General features: G+C 44.1%; 1 protein-coding gene across 6 annotated transcripts in view; it reads right to left on the reverse strand.

The window, feature by feature from the left end:
- ATP11B (ATPase phospholipid transporting 11B (putative)) overlaps window positions 1-24244 on the reverse strand; it is a 198816-nt gene that overhangs the window by 120821 nt on the left and 53751 nt on the right. For all 6 annotated transcript variants that reach the window (XM_073578764.1, XM_073578767.1, XM_073578763.1 and 3 more), the window contains exons 3-7: window positions 20943-21032; window positions 20296-20376; window positions 12950-13057; window positions 12726-12854; window positions 9611-9714 (exon numbers count right to left, since the gene is read on the reverse strand). In XM_073578764.1, coding sequence (XP_073434865.1) covers window positions 9611-9714; window positions 12726-12854; window positions 12950-13057; window positions 20296-20376; window positions 20943-21032 — 512 coding nt within the window. The remainder of the gene's footprint in view (window positions 1-9610; window positions 9715-12725; window positions 12855-12949; window positions 13058-20295; window positions 20377-20942; window positions 21033-24244) is intronic.

A 24244-nucleotide genomic window follows, 5' to 3' on the forward strand; every position in this document is an offset into this window, starting at 1 on the left:
TCCATAGATTGTTCCCCCATATACTGCCCCCATTAGAAGCTCCATAGATTGTTCCCCCATATACTGCCCCTATTAGAAGCTCCTAAAGATTATTCCCCCATGTGCTGCTGCTGCATGTAAAAATAAAAAAAAATGACATACTCACCTCTCCGTCGCTGGGTGTCAGATTCTCACCTGTCCTGCATCCATGGCTGCTCACCGCTATCTGCCACGTCATCAGTCAGTGACGTTCAGACTGCAGGGGGCGCGGCGCACACTAATCACGTCACCGCGCCCTCTGCTGTCTCAAGTCACTGACCGATGACAGACAGCAGCAAGCAGCCATGGACGCAGGACAGGTGAGTATCGCTATACTTACCCGTCCTGACGCTGCCGCTTGAGCCCCCAGCTTCTCCGCGCTCTCTCTTCCTGCGTTCAGCGGTCATGTGATACTGCTCATTAAAACTCATGAATATGCGCATATTCATGAGTTTTAATGAGCGGTAACACGTGACCGCTGAAGGCAGGAACAGAGCGCGGAGAAGCTGGGGGCTCAAGAGACAGCGTCAAGACGGGTAAGTATGACCTGACACCCCCGCCCCCTCTCCCCCTCCGACCCCCCGGTGTATATGACTCGAATATAAGCCGAGAGAGGGACTTTCAGCCCAAAAAAACGGGCTGAAAATCTCGGCTTATATTCGAGTATATATGGTATACTATTTGTACTGTGGGTCAATTGAGGCCACTTTTCCTGGTGTCTGCCCTTAATTTGAGCTGTTTTGGGAGCTTTTTGCTCCCTTCCCAGAGTGTGTTGTCTAGGCAGTTGGTTTTGCCTCCCATTGAATTAAAAGGGGTTCGGATATGTTCGGTGAACATCAGGACGTTAGTCAATCTGAACCTTGAAAGGTTCGCTCATCTCTACACCAGCAATACCTTTACATAGACAGACTGTTCTTCTGTTACTGAGTGTCCTAAATAAAAGTTAAAAATCTATAAAGACATCCCCAGAGGAGGGGGGGGGGGGGGAGGGACTATCACCCTCACATTGAACATATGGGATTAATTATAACTGAGGAAGTGAAAGAGATCCTACACTTCAACACACATTTAAAACGAACCTCCTGTCACGGAAAGGTAAATACAGCAGAGATCTGCTCTGACAGCTAGCCACAAAGACTCATATTTGTTTATTCAGAGACAGAGGAGTACACTTTCAAGGAACAGATCGCAGACTTTTTGGAGACAGCCATGAATATTGGGATTTGCATTGAACCGATATTTATGGGAGATTTTTTTTTTCAGCATCGTAGAGAAACAACGAACATAATGCATTAATTCACATTTTCGTAAGGCCATTCTAACCCCTTGCAACTTAATATCAGACCAATAGATGAGACTATCCATGCCAGGCTTCATCTCTATACAAAGGTAAAATCACAATACGAAACATGACAAGAATATCTACCGTCTGGTACCTCCAGGGGTGAAGATATCCTGAGATATCTCATAATATTTAATAGCTCTGTTCCTCTTGCTCTTTAAACCGCAACCCTTGAAGCCATACGCTACCTGTAATGGGTGTTCAATCAGCCTGTATAAATGATTGGTAGTGGCAGATCATTTTGTTACTGTAGAGTGGACAGTGATCATACAGGGGTATGTATGTAAATTGGAGGTGTATATACCATATGCTCACTTCGAAGCAGCTGCAGCATCATCCATCACTCGTCTGTCAATTGCGTAATTATCCTGATTGAAGGCGGAGAATTGCGTCCCCTGACAAACTAGTGGCAGCGGTGGTATCTGCGTGATCTCTGCCGTGTCCCCCCACTGACACTGAAAAATCAGAATATGAATCGATATGCAAATGAAGCTGAACTATTAATAGATCTGAAGTCTCTGTCACTCCAGCTCTATTCACCACCAGTGGTGCCTCCTTCTGCATAACTGTTTACTCCTTTTGCTTGAAGTCACACAGCAGAGAGGCTGTCAGTCAAGCAGGAGAAGGTCGCATTGAGCAGGGACTAGGAGCTGGCGTGGCAGAGGCTTCACATCTAGAAACAGCTCTTCAGCATCATGTTAATTCAAACAATCATTTCTCAATAAGGGATGAACTGACTCACCATTTAAAGGTATTGCTGGACTATGTGGAGCTATATGTGCATATAAATAATTTGGGGAGTGAAAACCTGCATGAAACTCCCTCACTCAGTTTTACTGCTGTCTTAGCGGAGAGCAGATGTGACCTCCGCGGCATCTCAAGCTCATTGCGCCTCACTGTTTGTACTTCGTTTTTTTTTCATCACAATTGTTTATTTTGCTCGTTTTATAAATGAATAATGCAATGGTGGTGGACATTTCTTCTAAATAAAAGATTTTTTTTTTTTTTCTTTTACACAAATAAGAGGGTTTTCTTAGAAATGCCACTCAGGGACATTGCACATGAACATGTAATAATAATCTGTGATATATTATAATATGATGTGCCAGGGTTGCTTTTGTCTACCAATGTGTTCAATGTGTTTCTTCTGCTGGACTTTTAGGCTATGTGCCCACGTATGCAGAAAAAAAACGCACTTCCCAGGAAAAACGCACGGGTTTTTTTGCGCGATCTTTGCACTTTTTTTCCGCGTTTTTACAGCGATTTTCGCGTGCTAAATTCAAGCACTTTCCAAGCGATTTGAAGCATCGCTTGGAATGTATTGACAGGTTGGTCACACTCTTCAAACATAGTGTTTGACTAATGTGACCAACTTTTTACTTCTGAGGCTGCCTATGCGGCATCAATAGTAAAAGATAGAATGTTAAAAATAAATAAAATAAAAAATCGTGATATTCTCACCTTCCGACGTTCCGCGCAGCCTTCCCAGGCCTCAGCGATGCTCCCATTCCCAGTAATGCCTTGCGAGACTTTTGATGACGTAGAAGTCTCGCGATACTGTAGCGATCTCGCGAGATCGCTAAGTCATCACAGGTCCTTGCCACAAGGCATTACTGGGAACGGGAGCATCACTGAGGCCAGGGAAGGCTGCGCTGGACGCCGGAAGGTGAAAAGTCTTAGTTACTCACCGGTTAACGGTATTTTTCGGAGTCCATGACAGCACCACCTGGAGAGAGGGGATCCGCCCTTCAGGAACAGGAAACCTACAGATACAAAAGGGCGGCACCTCTCCCACGCATCAGTTGGATTACAGAGCACAGAGGACCACAATGGTTAATAGCATAACTTATATACAATACTATACACGACTATTTAAATTACCCGTGTACGTATAAGAGGAAGGAGTGCACACCCAAAATAGACTAAAAGGGAGGGAATATACGGGTGCTGTCATGGACTCCGAAAAATACCGTTAACCGGTGAGTAACTAAGACTTTATCGGTCGTCCATGACAGCACCACCTGAGAGAATTACAGAGAGTAATAACTATTTAGGGAGGGACTACAGCCTGCAGCACCCTTATACCAAAAGAGAGGTCTGTGGAAGCACCCAGGTCTAGCCTATAATGACTATAAAAGGTGCTCGGAGAGGACCAAGTAGCCGCCTTACATATCTGGTCGATGGAGACTTCTGATCTCTCGGCTCACGAGGTCGCCATGGCTCTGGTGGAATGCGCCCTCAGCTTCCCAGGTGGCGACCTGCCTTTTGAAGTGTATGCTACAGAAATTGCTTCTCTAATCCACCTGGCTAGTGTATTTTTTGACACTCTACAACCTTTCCTAGGGCCTTGGTGGGAAATAAATAGGGCATTATCTTTCTTCCAAGGATCGGTAGCTGCCAGATATTCTATGAGGCATTTCCTAACATCCAGGGTATGTAGTTTTTCTTCCTTCTCATTAGCTGGATTAGGGAGGAAGGATGGAAGGACTATTTCCTGAGTCCTATGAAAGTTAGAAACCACTTTAGGTAAGTACGCCGGATCAGGTCTGAGTATTACCCGTCCTAACCTGTATATAAGGAGGACGCCTAAATAATGCCTGGATGTCGCTTACTCTGCGAGCTGAGGTTAGAGCTACCAGGAAGGCTACTTTGAGGGACAGATTTTTAATGGAAGCTGATGAAATAGGTTCGAATGGAGCTTCCGTCATGGCCGTAAGGACTAGATTCAAGTCCCATGGCATGAATCTATCCTTCACTACTGGCCTGGACCTACCTGCTGCCTTAATGAACCTACTGATCCAGTAATTACCTGCGATGTTGCAGCTAAAGAGAGCCCCCAAAGCTGATACTTGTACTTTAAGAGTACTAGTGGAAAGTCCCATATCCAGACCTTTCTGAAGAAACTCTAAGATCTGATTTATTGGAGTTGAACCCCCAGCAACTATTTCAGAGCGCTGCAGGAACTTCTTCCAAATTCTAGCATAGATCTTGGTAGTAATGGCCTTCCTATTCTTAAGTAGGGTGTTAATCAAGTCTGGGGAGAAGTCTTTCTTTCAAGAGTGCCGCTCAAACTCCACGCCGTCTGATGTAGGCCAGCCACCTGAGGGTGGAAGACTGGGCCGTGGGATACGAGATCCGGGATGTCCGGAAGAACCCAAGGATCGGACACCGACATGGTCCTGAGGCATGAGAACCATGCCCTCCTGGGCAAAAATGGAGCAATAACTATGACCCTTGCTCTGTCTCTCTTGATTTTTCTCAACACCAAGGGTAGTAGCGATAGGGGAGGGAAGGCGTATGCTAGCCTGAAGTCCCGCTTTATCAGAAAGGCATCTACCGCCAGGGGGTTCTCTCTGGGATTTAGGGAGCAGAATAGTCTTAATTTCCTTGGTGGCGAAGAGATCTACCTCTGGCTGTCTCCATTTTTGTATAATCAGGTCGAAGATCGAATTGTTTAGGGACCATTCTCCTTGTTTTAGTAGGTTGCGGCATTTATGTCAACAGGACAAGGGATTCCCAGCCAGTCTCCCATGCCGGTACTGGCCCGGCCTCAAGCTGCTTAACGGCTGCGCTCTGACGAGGGCATGCACATTCAGCTTAGAATGGCTGTTCTGCTAGTTGGAACAACCGTTCTGCCACATTCCTCAGGGGTTTGGAACGAGTCCCACCTTGGTGGTTGACATAAGCCACTGTGACCTGATTGTCGGAGAACACTCGCACATGATGGCTCTGCAGATACATAAGTAACTTCTTAGCTGCCTGCTCTACTGCTGTCAGTTCTTTTCAAATTAGATGACATTTTTATCTGGTGATGGTCCCATAGGCCCTGGACTAGGACTTCACCCATATGAGCCCCCCAACCGGAAGGGCTAGCATCCGTAGTGACTATGGGGGATATGTCACACTCCCAGGGAACCCCTCTGGACAAATTATCCTTTTCTAGCCACCACTCTAGGGACTCCCTTGTGCTTCGGGACAAGGTTAGCTGGCCCTCCAAGTAACCTCCAAGGATTTTTTGATGCAGTAAGACCTCCCCTGTAGTGTTCTTAAATGAAACTGGGCCCACTGGACCGCCGGATACAGGAGGAAAGGGAACCCAGAAGGGACATGGCTTTCTTGAGGGACATGGTGGGGTTATTGGCAGTGTTTAGGATCTGATAGTGTAGGCGAACAAGCTTCTCCGGAGGCAGCCTGTTTCTCAGAATCTAGAATCAGGCCTAAAAATTGCTGAATTCTCATCGTCTGTAACCAAGATTTTTTGATATTAAGCAGCCAACCTAACCGCTCTAGGGCCGACATTGCCCTCTGTAGCTGTTCCTTACAATGTTTTGCTGTTTTCCCTATAATCAGGAAGTCATCTAAGTAGGGGACTACTAGAATGTTAAATTCACGTAGATGGGCCATAACTTCCTTCCACCACTTTAGTAAACATCCGGGGAGCGACTGCCACCCCAAAGGGGAGGGCCGCATATTGGAAATGTTCAACTGACCCATTTAACTGAACTGCTACTCTGAGGAAGCGCTGATGGGCTGTATGAATGGGTATATGGTAGTATGCATCTTTTAAATCTAACACCACCATAAAGCCGTTTTGAAACAACAACTTTATTGTTGAATTGATTGTTTCCATTTTGAACGGCCGTATAACCAAGAAATCGTTTGAGGGACTTGAGATTAATTATAGTCCTAAAGGAGCCGTCTGGCTTGCAGACCAGGAACAGAGGGGAGTAGAAACCTTTCCCCCTTTCTCCCTCTGGAACCATAGTCAGGACTTTCTTGTGGCAAAGCTCATGAACCTCGGCCTCCAGGGCAGCTTGTTCTGATGTGGAAGACCTGAGAGGGGTGACCTTAAATTGATCTAGGGGAACCCGGGTGAACTCTAGTCGTAAACCCGCAGCTATCACCCCCAGTATCCAGTTGCTGCTAGAGATCAGCGACCAGGCTGGGTAGAAGGCAGCTAGTCTCCCCCCACAGCATCTAGTCATTGGGGCGGTTTTTTAGTGTCACGTGATGGACATTCCTTGCGCCCCCCTCCTCCGAACATGAAACCTGTACTCTCCTTCTTTTGTCGTCCCATCTGCCCTGATCTCTGGACGGCCTTCTATGGAAATATCCTTTCCTGGTGAAGGGGCGTCTATAAGAAGGATTCGGGAGGCTGGGGAACTTCTTTTTATCGTTCCCGGCTTTCTCTAAAAGTTCGTCCAGGATGGGGCCAAACAGATATTCCCCTCATATGGAATGGAGCAGAGTCGTGACCTGGCCTGGATATCTCCTGGCCAGCATTTTAACCAGAGGGCCCTTCGAGCTGCGTTTGATAACCCAGCTGATCTAGCCGCCATCCTTGCCGAGTCTGCTGAGGCATCAGCCAAGAAAGCCGCAGCACTCTGGATGATCGGTAGAGTTTTCCGACTGGATGCTCTTGGGGCTCCGTCCTTCAGATGGGAATCTAGTTGATCTAGCCAGACCATCACGGATCTGACTATACAAGTGGCAGCTATCGCTGGTCTTAGGGCGCATGCTGACATCTCCCATGTTCCCTTTAGAAAGGAATCCGCTTTTTTATCCAGCGGGTCTTTTAAGGAGGCCATATCATCGAACGGTATGGAGGACTTTTTGGAGGCTTTGGCTACTGCCGCGTCCAGCTTAGGGGCCTTATCCCATCTGTTTACCACTGGGTCATCAAATGGGTACCTCCGTTTGAAGGCAGGTGGTAAGGAGCCCCTTTTTTCGGGTCTCTTCCATTCCCTTTCTATCAGGCTCTGGACCGTATCATTTAATGGAAAAGCTTTGTGTTTCCTGGGATCTAGACCTCCGAACATTACCTGTGCCGAAAGCTCTGGCTTTGAGTCTGCTACTGCCATGGTGGACCTTATTGCTTTAACTAGCTTGTCCATCTGGTCTAATGGAAAGCAGAATCGGCTTGAGTCTTCATCCGAAGAGGATGAAGTGGAGGCCGGGGAATCCGAGGAGTAATTGTTCCTAGGGGCAGCTGAGGACTCCGACCCTGAGAAACTAAATTCTCTCCCCCTAGAAGAGTCCCTTTTAGATAGGGCTTTCATCTCTGTCCCTGTAAGGATGGGGGAGAGTGCAAGGGCCTGTCAGTCTATGCCTGGGCCCCCGTCCCCTTCCAACCCCTACCGTCTGTCGCACACATGGCTGACATAGTCTTTTGGGGTGGCCGTCTGGTAAGGGGCAACTACAGAGCGCACATTCCCTGTGCTTCTGTTTTACCGTAGCTTTCCTCCCCTGCGAAACCAGCATAAGGGAACACTGCATCAGGGTACATTCACGGAGATCTCTTACCCATGCAGATGAGGCAGGTACCGGATCATGGAGGGAGGCAGGGGGAATCCTTTAGACTGGAGGAACTTCTGCGGCTCTGCTCACTCGTCCGCTTCCACTCGTATGAGGCTTCACCGAGGCCTCCTTCTGTGGGTGCTCCTGCACGTCCTGCTGCTCTATGGGGGTTCTGTCATCCATCGCTGGGCCTTCAGAAGCACCCCGGCAGCATCACCTCCTGCCCTTTAAGGCCTCCCAGAATCCGGTCAGCAGGGCACTGGCGCGGCACCTCCCCCAGGAACCCTCCCGCGACCTTCCCCCGCATGAACCGTCCCCCCCCACCGCCTCGGGTACCGCGCGTCCCCCGGATCGCCGCGCACACGCGGCGCACACTAGGAAGGCGGCCGGCACCCGACTTCCGGTTTTGGCGTTCCCGGCCCCGCCCCTTCCACCGCGTCACTTCCGCCGCGCGTCAGAGGCCGCGGAAGCGCGCGGAAAGGAGCCGGCACGGCGCCCCCGGTATGCCCGCCCCCCCCATGCGCGCCAGCCTGCGCTTGGCGACCGGACGCAACCGCCGACCCGGCCGGAGGGGGGTTGAGACCGGACCCCGGGGGAAAACGCATCAGGAGGGGCCTGCATACATACCTGGTGCCCGCATTCTGGAGACGGCTGTCCACCGGACCCTTTGCTCCGCCTGCTCTAACCACTGCCGTGGCGACCTACCCGGCCCCACCGTGGCGCTTCCAGGTACCCCGAGCTTGACCGAGGTAGGAGATCCCCCCGCTACCTGAGTCGGTCAGCCGGCCTGGGAATCCCTCGACGACTCCATGATGGACGATCTGAAGGAAGTCCCATCCTCTAGGAACAGGAAACCAACTGATGCGTGGGAGAGGTGCCGCCCTTTTGTATCTGTAGGTTTCCTGTTCCTGAAGGGCGGATCCCCTCTCTCAGGTGGTGCTGTCATGGACGACCGATAAATAACCCAATTTTTTATTCTTTTTTTTTACAGGGATATGGTACCCAGGGCCTGGAGGACAGTCTCCTCTCCTCCAGACCGTGGGTACCATCCGCACACGAGCCACTCACTTTGTGCATGGTGGGCATAGCCACATGCGGGAAGTAAGCGGATCTCATGCATTCCTATGGATGCTGAATCGCGGCAATTCTTTTCGGAATTGCTGCGATTCTGCAAAAAGAATGAGCAGAGCATGCTGTTTTTTTTTCCCGCGATGCGATTTCGCCGCGGAAAAAATTGCAGCATTAGCACAGCATGTGCGGATTGCCATAGGAATACATGCAGTGCATTCTGTATGTGTTCGCAGCGTTTTCGCGGCTAAAATCGCCGCAAAAACGCTTAAAAAAATCGCAATGTGTGCACACAGCCTCAAAGTCTGAATCTGAGTGAACTTGACTCCAGTAGCATCCAAGTGCCTTACAATTAAGTTTACCTAATTATAATATTTAGTAATAGGTATGTCCTGAAAACTGAATGATATTCGGTGGTGGTTGTGAAATTTTTAGTACTTTTTTTTTTTATTACTTTTAAGGTTATTAAAGGAGTTCTTTTGCATCTGATTTTGTATACTCACTTTTAATATATCTCTATGAAGGTCACAGATTACATTTATAGCCCTTAAATTGAGATAACTAGATACTGTAGGAAATTTTCTAAACTATGCCCGTTAGGCGCATTGCGCCCAAACGCTGGTGTGCTAGAGATGTGCCTGACGAAGGGTTAATAACACTTATCTGTATTCAAGTGCTATATAAGTATGGTAAAATACGCCTGGACAAAGTACACATTCTGCAAAGTTTTGCTAATAATTACACACAAGTACAAATAGAACAAAAAAAGCCCACATGACATTTTAAACGTCTAAAAAACATAATACTCATAACTTCAGGGCTTAAGAAAATGCCTGTAAATGAGCTACTTTAAATTCCTTGACTTAGACCTTCTGAAATGTTTACCTGTACAGATCTGCTTCAGGCTGCTGACACTCTATCACAGCTTTTAACGTGTCTAGCTCCACAACAGACTGTAAAACTGCAGTTTCCGGTATAGCCAAATGTGTCTGAAAAGTCACAGTGCATAAGAAGAAGATAAAACTTCAGGTTAAGGATTTCATTTGTAAAGTTGTTCTATCAAGTGTCAGCAACTAATTACAACATGCTTTACATTTTTCTATAGCAGGTTTGAAAGGAACCCATGTCAGAAAATGACTTACTGTTGAAATCAGATTTTTGCGATATATGCATGTTTAACCTCTTACCGATATTTCCATACATATATGGAGCAGGTCCATAGCAGGTCATGAAGTGGGTTCATGGGGTGAACATACCCCATACCCGGTAGGTAATGGCTGTGTGTTACAGCCAGGACCTCAGTCTGCGAGCAGAGCTGCTTTTTTTCTCCTCCAGATATGATAATTTTCAACATTCTCAATTTATTGGTAAAATCTGCATTCAGTGAAGACATTATTACATTAATGAGGAGATGACCGTTGCTAATGATAAGATTCTATGTGGATAAAAGGGGTAGAAGAAGGGAGGAGTTAGAGACAGAGCTTGATCTTATCAATGGCAACCGTCATCTCCTATCTCCGTAATGTAATAATGTCTGCACCGAATACAGATTTTACCAATAAATTGAGAATTTTGAAAATAATCCATACTGGAGGAGAAAAAAGGCAGAATTAATGACAAGATATTACAAAGGTATTATTTTCACATGTATCATTGATTTCTGAAATAAAAATGATAACATCGGTTACGCTTTTAACTTGCAAATGCGTATGCAATACTGTAGTACTGCTGTGTACTGGGAAACTGACAACCTTCTATGAAGCCCAGCTCTGGGCAGACAGAGGGGCCTTCAGAAGACCACCACATGAAGATCCACAGGTGCCAAGGCAACTGATCTACACCCCACAATTCCATCATATGTGTTGCCGATGGATGTCAGACATGACAGCTGAAATGATGAAACCTACTAGATGCTGAAGTCATGCTTGACAACAGCATTTATGAGACTAAAGATGCAATGTCTACATAGAAAATAGAATATAACCTGTAAAATTGTTGACTACTTTTAACCGCTTAGGATCCTTCACATCTATTATTTCTGATGTTCTGTTCAGTCGTAGAAATATGTCCATGAAAATAACAGTGCTGATTTGACTCATACCATGGGTGCATGAAAAATCCCATTGCTCCTATGAGTTTATCAAACATTAAACCAAACAATATAGCACAGCTTATTGTTAAGGAATCGGCTAACGCTGCCTCCAATGTTGATGCTCTTGTACACATATAACACTGATTTTGTACACAAGGAAGCCTGCACCTAAGATACTGCCATGTGATAACACTTTCTGTCCCATCAGCTTTTTCAGAGTACATTTTTCTATATACAGTGCCTTGCGAAAGTATTCGGCCCCCTGGAACTTTTCAACCTTTTCCCACATATCATGCTTCAAACATAAAGATACCAAATGTAAATTTTTGGTGAAGAATCAACAAGTGGGACACAATTGTGAAGTTGAACGAAATTTATTGGTTATTTTAAATTTTTGTGGAAAGTCAAAAACTGAAAAGTGGGGTGTGCAATATTATTCGGCCCCTTTAACTTAATACTTTGTAGGGCCACCTTTTGCTGCGATTACAGCTGCAAGTCGCTTGGGGTATGTTGCTGTCAGTTTTATACATCGAGAGACTGAAATTCTTGCCCATTCTTCCTTGGCAAACAGCTCAAGCTCAGTGAGGTTTGATGGAGATCATTTGTAAACAGCAGTTTTCAGCTCTTTCCACAGATTCTCGATTGGATCCAGGCCTGGACTTTAACTTGGCCATTCTAACACCTGGTTACGTTTATTTGTGAACCATTCGATTGTAGATTTTGCTTTATGTTTGGGATCATTGTCTTGTTGGAAGACAAATCTCCATCCCAGTCTCAGGTCTTTTGCAGACTCCAACAGGTTTTCTTCAAGAATGGTCCTGTATTTGGCTCCATCCATCTTCCCATCAATTTTAACCATCTTCCCTGTCCCTGCTGAAGAAAAGCAGGCCCAAACCATGATGCTGCCACCACCATGTTTGACAGTGGGGATGGCGTTTTCAGGGTGATGAGCTGTGTTGCCTTTACGCCAAACATATCGTTTAGCATTGTTGCCAAAAAGTTTGATTTTGGTTTCATCTGACCAGAGCACCTTCTTCCACATGTTTGGTGTGTCTCCCAGGTGGCTTGTTGCAAACTTTAAATTACACTTTTTATGGATATCTTTGAGAAATGGCTTTCTTCTTGCCACTCTTCCATAAAGGTCAGATTTGCGAAGTGTACGACTGATTTTTGTCCTATGGACAGACTGTCCCACCTCAGCTGTAGATCTCTGCAGTTCATCCAGAGTGATCATGGGCCTCTTGGCTGCCTCTCTGATCAGTTTTCTCCTTGTTTGAGATGAAAGTTTAGAGGGTTGTCCGGGTCTTTGTAGATTTGCAGTGGTATGATACTCCTTCCATTTCAATATGATCGCTTGCACAGTGCTCCTTGGGATGTTTAAAGTTTTGGAAATCATTTTGTATCCAAATTCGGTTTTAAACTTCTCCACAACAGTATCACGGACCTGCCTGTTGTGTTCCATGGTCTTCATGATGCTCTCTGTGGTTCACGCAGAACCCTGAGACGATCACAGAGCAAGTGCATTTATAAGGAGACTTGATTACACACAGGTGGATTATATTTATCATCATTAGTCATTTAGGACAACATTGAATCATTCAGAGATCCACAATGAACTTCTGGAGTGAGTCTGCTGCACTGAAAGTAAAGGGGCCGAATAATATTGCACGCCCCACTTTTCAGCTTTTGAATTTCCACAAAATTTAAAAATAACTAATAAATTTCGTTCAGCTTCACAATTGTATCCCTCTTGTTGATTCTTCACCAAAAAGTTACATTTGGTATCTTTATGTTTGAAGCATGATATGTGGGAAAAGGTTGACAAGTTCCAGGGGGTCGAATACTTTCGCAAGGCACTGTATGTGTTACAAGTCATTATAGAAACATACACCGATGAGAACAACTCACCTTGAGATTTGTCTCTCCATCCAGACTAGCAGTGGTTACATGACAGGAGCCATCAACCCTATCTGAGGATAACAGTACAAGATCAGCAGGAAAGGTTTCATCTTTGGCTACACGGACAATGTCACCAACCTTATAAAAAATAAAAAAAAATTCAGAAGAACGTTTTATTGTCTATTTCTTTCTACAGATAAAAGATAGATGTAAAAAAGAATGCCACTACATACCCTGATGTTTTTGGACCTAGTCTTAACAAGGCCACCGCTTCTGACAACATAAACTGGAGCTCCATTGACTTCATTGTCTGCTTTGTGCCGCAGCCAGTCTTCATAGCCCTGGAAGCCCAGCAGAATCGTAAGCGAACAAGAAAGTTCTCACTACAAGCTGTTATGCATCACATAATATTTTCTCCTTTAGCTTCGGAGATGAGTAATAGAGGGAATTATCAACATGACAAAATACAAATGTATTAGAAGACTTGTTAACCAAAAAATCCTTCAATTATTTGTGTGATCTAAAGGAAACAAACACGCTACTGGCGGCATGCTTAACCCGTTCACGATATCCTGCGGCGGGCATAGCCCCTTCACCATATCGTTAACCTGTTAAATGCCTTGTCAAATCAGCACAGACCTGCATGAGAATTTTTCCCAGACATTATTTTAAATAAATGGGGAATTATCAGTGTAAGACAATTGACCAGGGCTGTGGAGTCGGTAAGCCAAACCTGCGACTCCGACTCCTCAATTTCCCTTACACCGACTCCGACTCCACGACTCCGACTCCCACACATATTGCTTATATTTAAGTGAAAAATTTATTGTAGTACAATGTGAACCTCAGACATTTAATCATTTTTATGATCCAATAATCAAGATATTTAGATAGAACAGAATATATATTGGTGTACTACCCGGTTTTCATTCTTTTTGGTACAGATACGATATGGATAGACAGATATGGATAAATGGATAGAGCAGATTTCTAATCTGCTTTTGCTAATGAAAACATTATCTATGAGCTCAAAAACCTTTCAGGTGATGCAGTTTTTTAAAAAGATGATCAGCTTTTGCAGCTGAAAAACGTATCCTCAAAAAACACAGGAAAAACGCTGTGTGTGAATGTAGCCTTAGATCAGGAATAGAACAGTCATTTATAGGACATTTCATAACTTTCCCAAACTCCTATAAAAAAATATTCAGCACATTCTGCATTGAATTACTCTACCCAATTTATTATATATTTTAGGAGTCGGAGTCGGTCCATTTTATACCGACTCCAACTCCGACTCTGACTCCACCAAAATGAGCACCGACTCCGACTCCACAGCCCTGCAATTGACTAACACAGAAGTGGAGAATTAGACTTTGTCTTCTTGTAAACACTTTTTTTGCTGCTCTGAGGTCTGCTGTTTTGCCACAATATTGCAGCCCTGTCTGCCTGTGAGCTGGAAGCTGGAGCTGAGAGGAATCTGCAGATGTGTCAGTTATAATCACACACAGCTCTGCAGTGAGATCAGGAGAGCAGAGAGCGACCATTACATATCACACTGGTAATGCCCCTTTCATACAAAATAATCTATGGAGGTAGAGTCTAATGCAGGTCAGTGTCCAGCCCATAGAGCTTTACCTATAAGAAAAACATACCGTAAATTTCTCTGGAAGAAAGCAGATTGCAGATACCACGGTATCATTCTACTCAGCTTCCCATGACCTACATACCCATGTAGATGGGCTTAGGAGAGTGGATCCTAGTGGCATATTCCCCTTAACACAATTGCCTTCGTATATTTTTTGCGTAAAAATAGTTATATATTTGTTTTACAGACTACATCTAACACTACCAGGAAAACACCATGGTGTAATCAACAAAACAAAAAACTTTTTCAAATACATAAAAAAATTGTAATTTCCTCAATTTAAAAAGGTGTGGCCTGCGAGATTGGATCGCTCTTCTCCCAAGCCAGCAGTAAAGACTCACTATTTTGACAGCTTTGAAAGACTTCCTGCTCCTCAGATGGGAGACGCCACTGTGAGAGGGAACAAAGGAGTGTGCAGCACGTAACCGGGAAATCTGTGCTACCGTCTTACTTCATACTGAATGTTATTATATAAGCAAAGTAAAATGAATAACTGTGTATTACAGAGCAGCAGGAGGCAACATGAAGCACTAGCAGAGGTAAACCCTGTCCCAGCCGTCTGCTCAGTGTAGCGTGGCTGCAGCTGGCCAGATGTAGTACTCAGATTCAGGTTACCCTTTACAAGCATTTTTCTCCTACTGTAGCACATTAACAGTAGCTGCTCTAATATTCTGTCTATATATAAACATGTATGTATGTATATATATATATATATATATATATATATATATATATATATATATATATATATATATGTGTGTGTGTATGTATGTATGTATGTATGCATGTATGTATGTATGTATGTATGTATCACCAACCAATCATGAAGCATCTTTCATTTCACCAGAGATGTTCAAAAGAAGCTGAGCTATGATTAGTTGCTATGAGCAACAGTTTTCCTTGCAACCAATCACTAAGCATCTCTCATTCCACCAGAGCTGGTTAAAAGAAACTGAGCGGTGATTGGTTGCTATGAGCAAGTTTTCCCACTTAACACCTCAGCAGACACTGACATGGTGGGAGAAATCTAGCATCTCTGGGAACATAAGCTCCCAGCCATTGTCTGCCCCCCCAGAAAGGAGCAGCGGGCACATGACAAATGAATCCCCCCTCCCGTGCCTATATACCCATCACACATCCTACATACCACCGTCAAAGTGTGAAAAAACGGATCCGTTGCAGATTTGCAAAAAACTGATGCACCGAATCCGGTTTTTGGATGGATCCATCGCAGCAGCCAGTGTATGAAATTTAAAGGAACAGAACTCTGGAAAAGGGGAGAGAGACCCCAGGGTCTCTTAACGGGATCACTGGTATGGAAGTTAGGGCAAATCCACACTGAGCTTTGATACTGACCCCAGGCCTTTCTTAAAGGGATCTCCGGTATGGAAGTCAGGGTAAATCCATCCAGCCCTTTGGTTCTGACTCAAGGACTCTCTTAAAGGGATTCCCGGCATGAAAGTCAGGGCATATGCCTTCAAATGCTCTGGTACTGACCCCAGGCTCTCTTAAAAGGATCTCCTGTATGGAAGATAGGGCAAATCCCTTTAATAGAACTCTGGGGTCAAAATCAGAGCGCTGAGGGATCAATGGTATGCAAGTAAGGGCAAATCCACTCAGCGCTCTGGTTCTGATCCCAGGCTCTCTTAAAGGGATCCCCGGTATGGAAGTTGTGGCAAATCCACTCAGCGCTCTGGTTCTGACTTCAGACTGACGGGATGATGTGGGATATTAGGGGCAGTAGTCTGGTGGCTCTGGCTGTTGTGGAATATTAGTGGTAGTAGTCCGGTGGTTCTGGCGGACGGGATGATGTGGGATATTATGGGTAGTAGTCCGGCGGCTGTGACAGGATGATGTGGAATATTAGTGGTAATTGTCCGGTGGCTCTGGCTGAGGGGATGATGTGGGATATTAGGGGTAGTAGTCCGGTAGCTTTGACGAAATGATGTGGGATATTAGGGGTAGTAGTCCGGTGGCACTGGCTGACGGGACGATGTAGGATATTATAGTGAATGTGGCTATGCGGAGTGGGTGGGGAGCTACACTCAGAGAGAGAGAGAGATCGATAGATATATATATATATATATATATATATATATATATATATATATATATTTTTTTTTTTTTTTTTTTTTCTTCTTCATTATAATTTACAGGAGGACGACAAAAGAGCACCACGCTAGACTTGTAAAAATCTCAAAAGTAGTGACTAAAGATGAAAGAGATTCCTGTTCCACCAAAAGATCCATAGAAGTGGCTGCAGCAGAAGATTCTGTGCACTGGAGCAGGGGGGTGGGAGCCAGTGAATGTGTGGATACTGGCGATAGACACCAGGGCCCTGACGAAGAAGGTCCGTGCACCTTCGAAACGCGTAGGCGATTGGTCTCTCCCAGCCTCCGTTCCCCCTGTGTCCAGTTCCCTGCTCTAGGTGATGTCACCCAGACCACGCCCCCCCGACACCTTGTCACTGTCAGCGGCGTCTCTCGGCCGGTGTACACCACCGCGCCTCCACTCTTGGTGAGGTTCAGGTGGGCCCCACTATCCAGGGGGGACGCTCCCCTGTCCCCACTTGTCCTCTGCCTGGAGTATACAGCACTCTCTTTGTGCCGCTGGTGTCTATCGCCAGTATCCACACATTCACTGGCTCCCACCCCCCTGCTCCAGTGCACAGAATCTTCTGCAGCAGCCACTTCTATGAATCTTTTGGTGGATCAGGAATCTCCTTCATAGGATCACCTTACTTACACTGGACCATTCAATCCTTGTAAGGTAGGCAGACGATTCTTTCATCCACTTGTTATACCTCCTTGATCTTTAGTCACTACTTTTGAGATTTTTACAACTCTAGCGCGGTGCTCTTTTGTCCTCCTCCTGTAAATTCTTTTCTTGACAGCCACCAGCACAGAGGCTGTCTCAGCGCCGAGGCTGTCTCAGCGCCTGCAGCTCCAGTTTGCAGTAGGTGGAGCGCCGGTGTTTACTTTTAGATTTCCTTCAATCATTATAATTTGTTATAACTAACCGTAGTTAGTTACTATGCCTGGGCAGCACCGGGCTCTTCAGCTAAACTGTGTTCCAAATTATTATGCAAAAAGAGTTTAGGAGTGATAAGATTAGAATTTTTTTGTTTGTCATTTAAACTCATTGATGGTGATGTGTGTCAGGGCTCTTTATATCACTGAAAGCAATTGCAGATACCTGTGCAAATTAGTTTGGCAGGTGTGTCCAAATAAAGGCAAGACTACTTAAGAAGGCTGTTCCACATTATTAAGCAGCCTACATTTTTTGCCAAAATGGGAAAGAAAAAGGATGTGTCGGCTGCTAAGAAGCAACAAATTGTGGAGTATTTAGGTCAAGGCATGAGTACAATCAACATTGCCAAGACACTTCATCGTGATAATCGCACAATCAAGAAGTATGTAGCTGATTCCCAGCACACACGTGTGCGTGCTGATAAGGAAAAATTGAGGACTCTTTCCAACAGGCAATTGCGTCAGGTTAAAAGAGCAGCTGCAAAAATGCCTTGTCATAGCAGCAGACAAGTTTTTGAATCTGCTGGTGCCTCCAACGTCCCCCAAACAACAAGATGCAGGGTCCTTCAGAGGTTTGCAGCTGTGCGTAAGCCATCCTGTCGACCACCTCTATCCACTGCACACAAGCAGAAACGGCTCCAGTGGGCCAAACGATACATGAAGACTGACTACCAAACTGTTTTATTCACCGATGAGTGCCATGCAACGCTCGATGGTCCAGATGGATGGAGTGGAGGATGGCTGGTTGATGGACACCCCATGAAACACGACTAAGGCGCCAACAAGGAAGAGGTGGAGTAATGTTTTGGGCTGGAATCATGGGGAGAGAGATTGTCGGCCCCTTTAGGATCCCTGAAGGGGTTAAGATGAACCCCATAATCTATGTGGAGTTTCTGAAACAGCACTTCCTGCCATGGTTCAAGAGGAAGAACTGTGCTTTCCGCAGCAAGATCATTTTCATGCATGATAATGCACCGTCTCATGCTGCAAATAACACATCTGCATCTCTGGCTGCTATGGGCTTATGGTGTGGCCACCATCTTCCCCTGACCTCAACCCCATTGAGAACCTCTGGAGCATCATCAAAAGGAGTGTCTATGATGGCGGGAGGCAGTTCACATCTAAGCAACAGCTCTGGGAGGGTATTCTGTCCATATGCAAAACAATTGAAGCACAAACCATCCAAAAACTGACAAATTCAATGGACGAGAGCGTTCAGAAGCTTCTTTCGAACAAGGGGTCCTATGTGCAAATGTAACATCACTTAGAATAAAGTTTTGACTTGAAAACTGTTTGATTTCATTTTGTAATAAGCTGATAATGCTTATAATTTCACAATTGACCATTTTTTTGTTCAAAATAAAAAGGTTGAAAACTCTGCTGTGCATAATAATTTGGAACATGCATTTTGAGTGTTTCTTATTTTTAAAAATATACTGTTTTCATAGGCAGTTTGTTCAAAAACATTGCAATTATACTAGGATATTAGATGACTGGAAAATAACAATGACTGCAATTCATATAGGTAATTTAGAGAAAATATGAGGAAATATTTTTTGCATAATAATTTGGAACACAGTGTAGTTTTTGATAAAGTTCAGGCTCTTTCCAGAGAATGAGAACATTTTGGCAGATTTGACCTGTGTGTACATGTTGCCCACTGGGATGCACTAGTGATCCGCTAATATCGAATATATGTCAAAAATCGCTGAACCGTTTTCCTCTAGTACTCTATTTGCCAGCGACGAGACAAAATTATGCTGGATCTAAGTGCAAAACCACATGAGATCCTCTTCCTCCTCCTCCACAGACAGATAATCTAATCTGATCTTGGGGTCACTCTAATAGCAAACCCAACTTGGTAATACGTATTTTAGAAAAGTCTTAGGTTAGTTTACACAAACCGGCATTGCTGATCTGCAATTGTATAAGGGTATGTGCACACGCTGCGGATTCTGCTGCGAATCCGCAGCGGTTTTTGCCCTGCAGATCCGCAGCAGTTTCTGCTGCGTTGTACAATACCATTAAAATCTATGAAAAACAAAAAACGCTGTGCACATGCTGCGGATTTTTCCACGCGGATTTGCTGCGGTTTCAAATCCGCAGCATGTCAATTCTTTGTGTGGATTCCGCAGCGGTTTTACACCTGCTCCATTGTACAGGTGTCAAACCGCAGGGGAAAACCGCAGGCTAATCCGCAGATAAACCGCAGGTCTTTTGACCTGCGGATTTTACCAAATCCGCGCTGAAAAATCCGCAGTACAATCCACAACGTGTGCACTTACCCTAAAAGCATAGTAACACAGATAGGCACGTCCACCTCTTCTGACCAGAACTAAACGATTTGTAATAGATTGTTCAGTGCGCATAGGCTGCCATTGTTCTCAGCAGCACGAGTCCACAGGACGTAAACATTGATCAGCAGCACAAAATATCATTTCACCTAATGAACAAGCATTTTGCTAGTTCATCAGACAACTGGCAGTCTGATTACACTGCATTATCAGGGAACAAGCTTTCCTAGTAACACTCATTCAAGATAATTTTACAGTGTATAAATGAACCATTAGTTTCATCAACTTTTGCAATATGATCTTTAAGTTTGGAAGCGTGAATCCTAGAATGGTGGTTACTACATATACTCCTTGGAAAAATACTGAACTGTCTGTGCACCTGGCTAGTATTGTAACAAAGGAAAATAGGTCCAGAACAAACACTAACGTGTACTTCCACGTAAGCTCCAGATTCAGTATCAGGTATCTGGTGAAGCTACTGTACACTAAATTTGCTGAGGCACCGTATCAAGAAACGAAGGCAGTACAAACGTTGCACATGAAAGTGAAATACTGACTAAAGTAGTTTTGTATTCAGGAAATGGAACAAACATGTGAGAATATAGATTTACCTGTTTGATGGCTGTTACGGTTATGACAAAAAATAGGGGAAGGCCACTTGTTACTGGACTTGTTGGCGTATCAATCATAAGCTGAAAAAAAAAAAAAAAACCATAGTGACCTGCATTGCAATTTATTTTTCTATTAACTTACATCTATGTAGAGACATAACTTCTTAAAACTGTAGGCCAACACATAAGGCTGCAAAACTAGAAAAAAAAATAATGACCGTTCCCTTGCATTGTCAGACAGGTCACAACAGCTGCTATCCCATCTACATTGACACAGCCTGTGAGCTGAAAACTTGGTCTAGGACCATGGAAGACGGAATTATTTTGGAGCTACAGCCAGCGGTTTAAAGTGGGTTTAACGGAATAGAACACTCATAGCCACTCACTAGCATAGGTCATTAATCAGACCTGCAGCTGCTTGAAGGGGCCATGGAACTTAAGAGCTCTGCAGTATACATATATATATATATATATATATACACACCGTATATATATATATATATATATATATATATATATATATATATATATATATATATATACACCGTATATATATATATTACACACATTCATAATCATGTTCTGAGTCTCTAACATTATGTACATTGCATTGTAAGATAACAGGGTCATGGAGATAAATGTCTTACCTGGACCAGAAATATGATGAGAAAATAGAAATTGGCTATTCTTCTGAATTGTTCAAATAAGTTTTTAGGAATGAAGTTCAACACTGTGTACTACAAAGAGAAAATACATGAAAATACATTCAATATGCAGAAATAAATGCAAAAGCAAAAAGTACATATAAAATAGTTAATCAATCCTATCAAATATATACTTAGCTGTGCACACTTGACTTATAAAGTTTCACTTACAGCTGTACCTAATCTTCCTTTTAAACTACTTCTGGATCACCCAGATGTCTCTAAAATGTCACTATATAGTTGAGCAGCTGCATGTGATCGTGCAGGGCTGTGGAGTCGGTGTCAATTCTGATGGAGTCGGAATAAAATGAATAGACTCTAAATATACAATGAATTGGGCACAGTAGTTGAATGCAAAATGTGCTGTAAATGTTTTGCTAAGAATTTGGGAACGTTATGAAATGTCCTATAAATGTCTGTTCTGTTCCTGATGTAAGGATCTCGGCTTTTAGCAGAGATGAATCTGTGCTGCACTTTATGTACATGCTCAGTAGTGAAGCAAAGCTGTGGGGTCGGCGACTGAGTCGTGGAGTCAGAAGTCTGGCTTTCCGACTCCACAGCCCTGCATGCAGCTGCATGACAGTGTAGCTGTCTGTCCCCATAAGAAAGGCATAGATCCTTTATTACCGTCTCTGCCTTCACTATCGTTGTATACACAGCAGTGAACTAGCACTGTGTACAGATTAATAGGAAGCACTATCAGCACAGCCTCTGTAAGGACAGATGCAGGGTGGGAGCAGGAGCTGTTGGGCCCTAGTCCTAATATACCACAGTCCCAGTTACAGGGGTAACCAAATTAAAAAGAAAATAGTACTCAAACACTGTAATGTCCCCAAAAGCTTTTTATAACTTTATGTGAGTCCAAAATATAAAATAAATGTAAAATAAAAAGCAGTCAAAAAATAAAATAAAAAAGCCACATCCAATCCAAATCACTGTCAAAAATAAAACAGTATCCAATATATAAAATTAATTTTTACAGAAAGGGGATCACATTTTTAAATGTACAGTATTTTGGTGGCCTTGAACTAATGATTTAGATTAAGCATTTTTTTTTTTTTTAAGACAAATAAACAATTAGTAGCTTGTCCTTTTCTACAAGCCAATATAAGCAGAAGAATTTTCTACAAAGATGATGTAGATTGTAGATCCTTAACAAAAAAAGGTACACATCTTAAAACCTATTACTAGATTCATGTGTCCTGATCTTCAAGCACTGTGAATTCGAGTTTGGCTGTGCAATTACAGCCAGATAAGCTTTACTTGGAAACAGAGCAGCATTTCAGAGAAAACCGTTTAAAAAGCAGGTCTGGGGTGTCATTGGGCGAGACCTGACTAGTCCCTCGTAACTCCCATCCGGCTTCTCCATGCCTGGCGATAGTTGATTGACAAGTCTCTCCCATATGTGTAACAGAGAGACCTGTTAGTCAACTGGAGCGGGACATAGATATGCCAGATGGGGGCTGAGCCAGACTAGTCTGCCTATAGTCCCAGGTCAGCTTTTCAAACTAGGTTTTCTCTGAAATGCTGGGTTTGTTTCAGAGTAAAACATACCTGGTTGCAATTGCGCAGCTAATGTAACTAATGACACCCATGGTTCAGGCAGCATGAATCTAGTGACAGGTTTCCATTAAACATCAGTTTCCTTGTTTTAGTTACATAGACTCCCATTTTTAATTTGGCTCCTGAACAGCACCACTTGTACTTCGTGCTTCCTACACAGAAAACAAGTAAAGCACATTAAAGGAAGCCTGTCATGACATTCCCTGTGGCTTCACTTCACTCCATTTCCCACTCTGCAGCGCTCCGGCGTTTGTTAAAACATTTTAAAACAGGGGGCAAGTAACAGAATGACTAGTAACCGAGGCATGCCCCACCAAGCTCGCCCTGCCAGGCTATGCATGACTGACAGGTCTCTCCCTATGCACGCACACATAGTGGCACTCCATAGTTTCTGATGGTGCACTCTTCCTTGTATGACATTTATGCAAGCAATTTGATAAGGGCCAAGTAACTACGGGGGGAGAGAGTAGCATTGGTTATATCTGCTCTGGATGACAAGGCAACAATGGTAGGTGAGCTGCAGTGAAGAACTGGACACGGGAAAAAGTACTGTAAGAATCTTAAGAATTATGTCAGGTTACTATGGAGAAAAAATTGTATGACAAACATGAATAACTAACCCAAGGTTGGTTTGAGCGGTCATAATACACCTGTATCCGAGTGACTTCATTTAATCTCGAACACTTGCTGTTAGTGCTATGGAGAAGTTAGTTCTCCATAAGAAGTCCATGCTAGGTTAGTATCACACGTCCAAGTTTCAATGTTTGTGCATGGACCACAATTTTCAGATTAGTCAAACGTCTCCTGACCCAATCGTAACAGCTTCATATACCCCTATAAAGCTGTTGAGTTTGGGTCAGGAGGCCCACAGCCAGTGTGGAAAACTGGCCTAAACAGAACTTCAGCTGTGTGTGAGGAAGGGTAAGATTTCAAATGCTGAATGTGATAGTGATCAACAAATTACATTATGTGTGTTTTTCTGCAAAGGGCCATTTGGATATTAATACCATCCTTTGTGGGCGGCGCAAATCGGGCACCAAATCCTTCCAAAAATAAATACTGACGCTGGCACTGGTGTCAGGATGCAATCTTTCATTGCACGCGCCTCAGTGTTCAGTAGTGAACGCTGCGTGTACGTGCTCTCAGAGCAAGTAGAAATTAAAAGGTCGGCGAACGTCAAAACACATCTGATAGCCCAAGCACTGCGGACCCCGGGAATCTGCCAGGGAAAGGTCATTGAGGGCCGTAAATATCCCCTATAGGCCTGAGGTTCCCCAAAGCTGGTGTAGCAGAATACATTGATTTTTCCCCTAGTCATGTCTCCTCGACTCAGGGGAGACATAAAAGTAGGGTTTGTATCTTGTTACTACTGACAGTGTGCTACATTCTAGTATATAATGCTACTGAAATAAAGCACAGTATATGGGAACTTTTACCACAGAGACTATGAAATCACAGAAACAGGTAGGCCTAAAAATAGATAATTATGGACTGGATTGAACCTTCACACACTGATGACTCATCATTCCTTTACCTAAGCTATAAGGATTTATCTTAAGTCTCACGTCTAGGAGATTAACATACAATCTGTACACAGGCTTACATCATGTACTCGGCAGTGGCACACAGGGCATTGGGCACCAGTCTTGCTTCCATGCAGTCTATAATGTATGCCAACAGAC

Source organism: Dendrobates tinctorius, unplaced genomic scaffold, assembly GCF_039654945.1.
Source record: "Dendrobates tinctorius isolate UK_male_01 unplaced genomic scaffold, ASM3965494v1 ptg000060l, whole genome shotgun sequence".
Classification (NCBI taxonomy): Eukaryota; Metazoa; Chordata; class Amphibia; order Anura; family Dendrobatidae; genus Dendrobates; species Dendrobates tinctorius.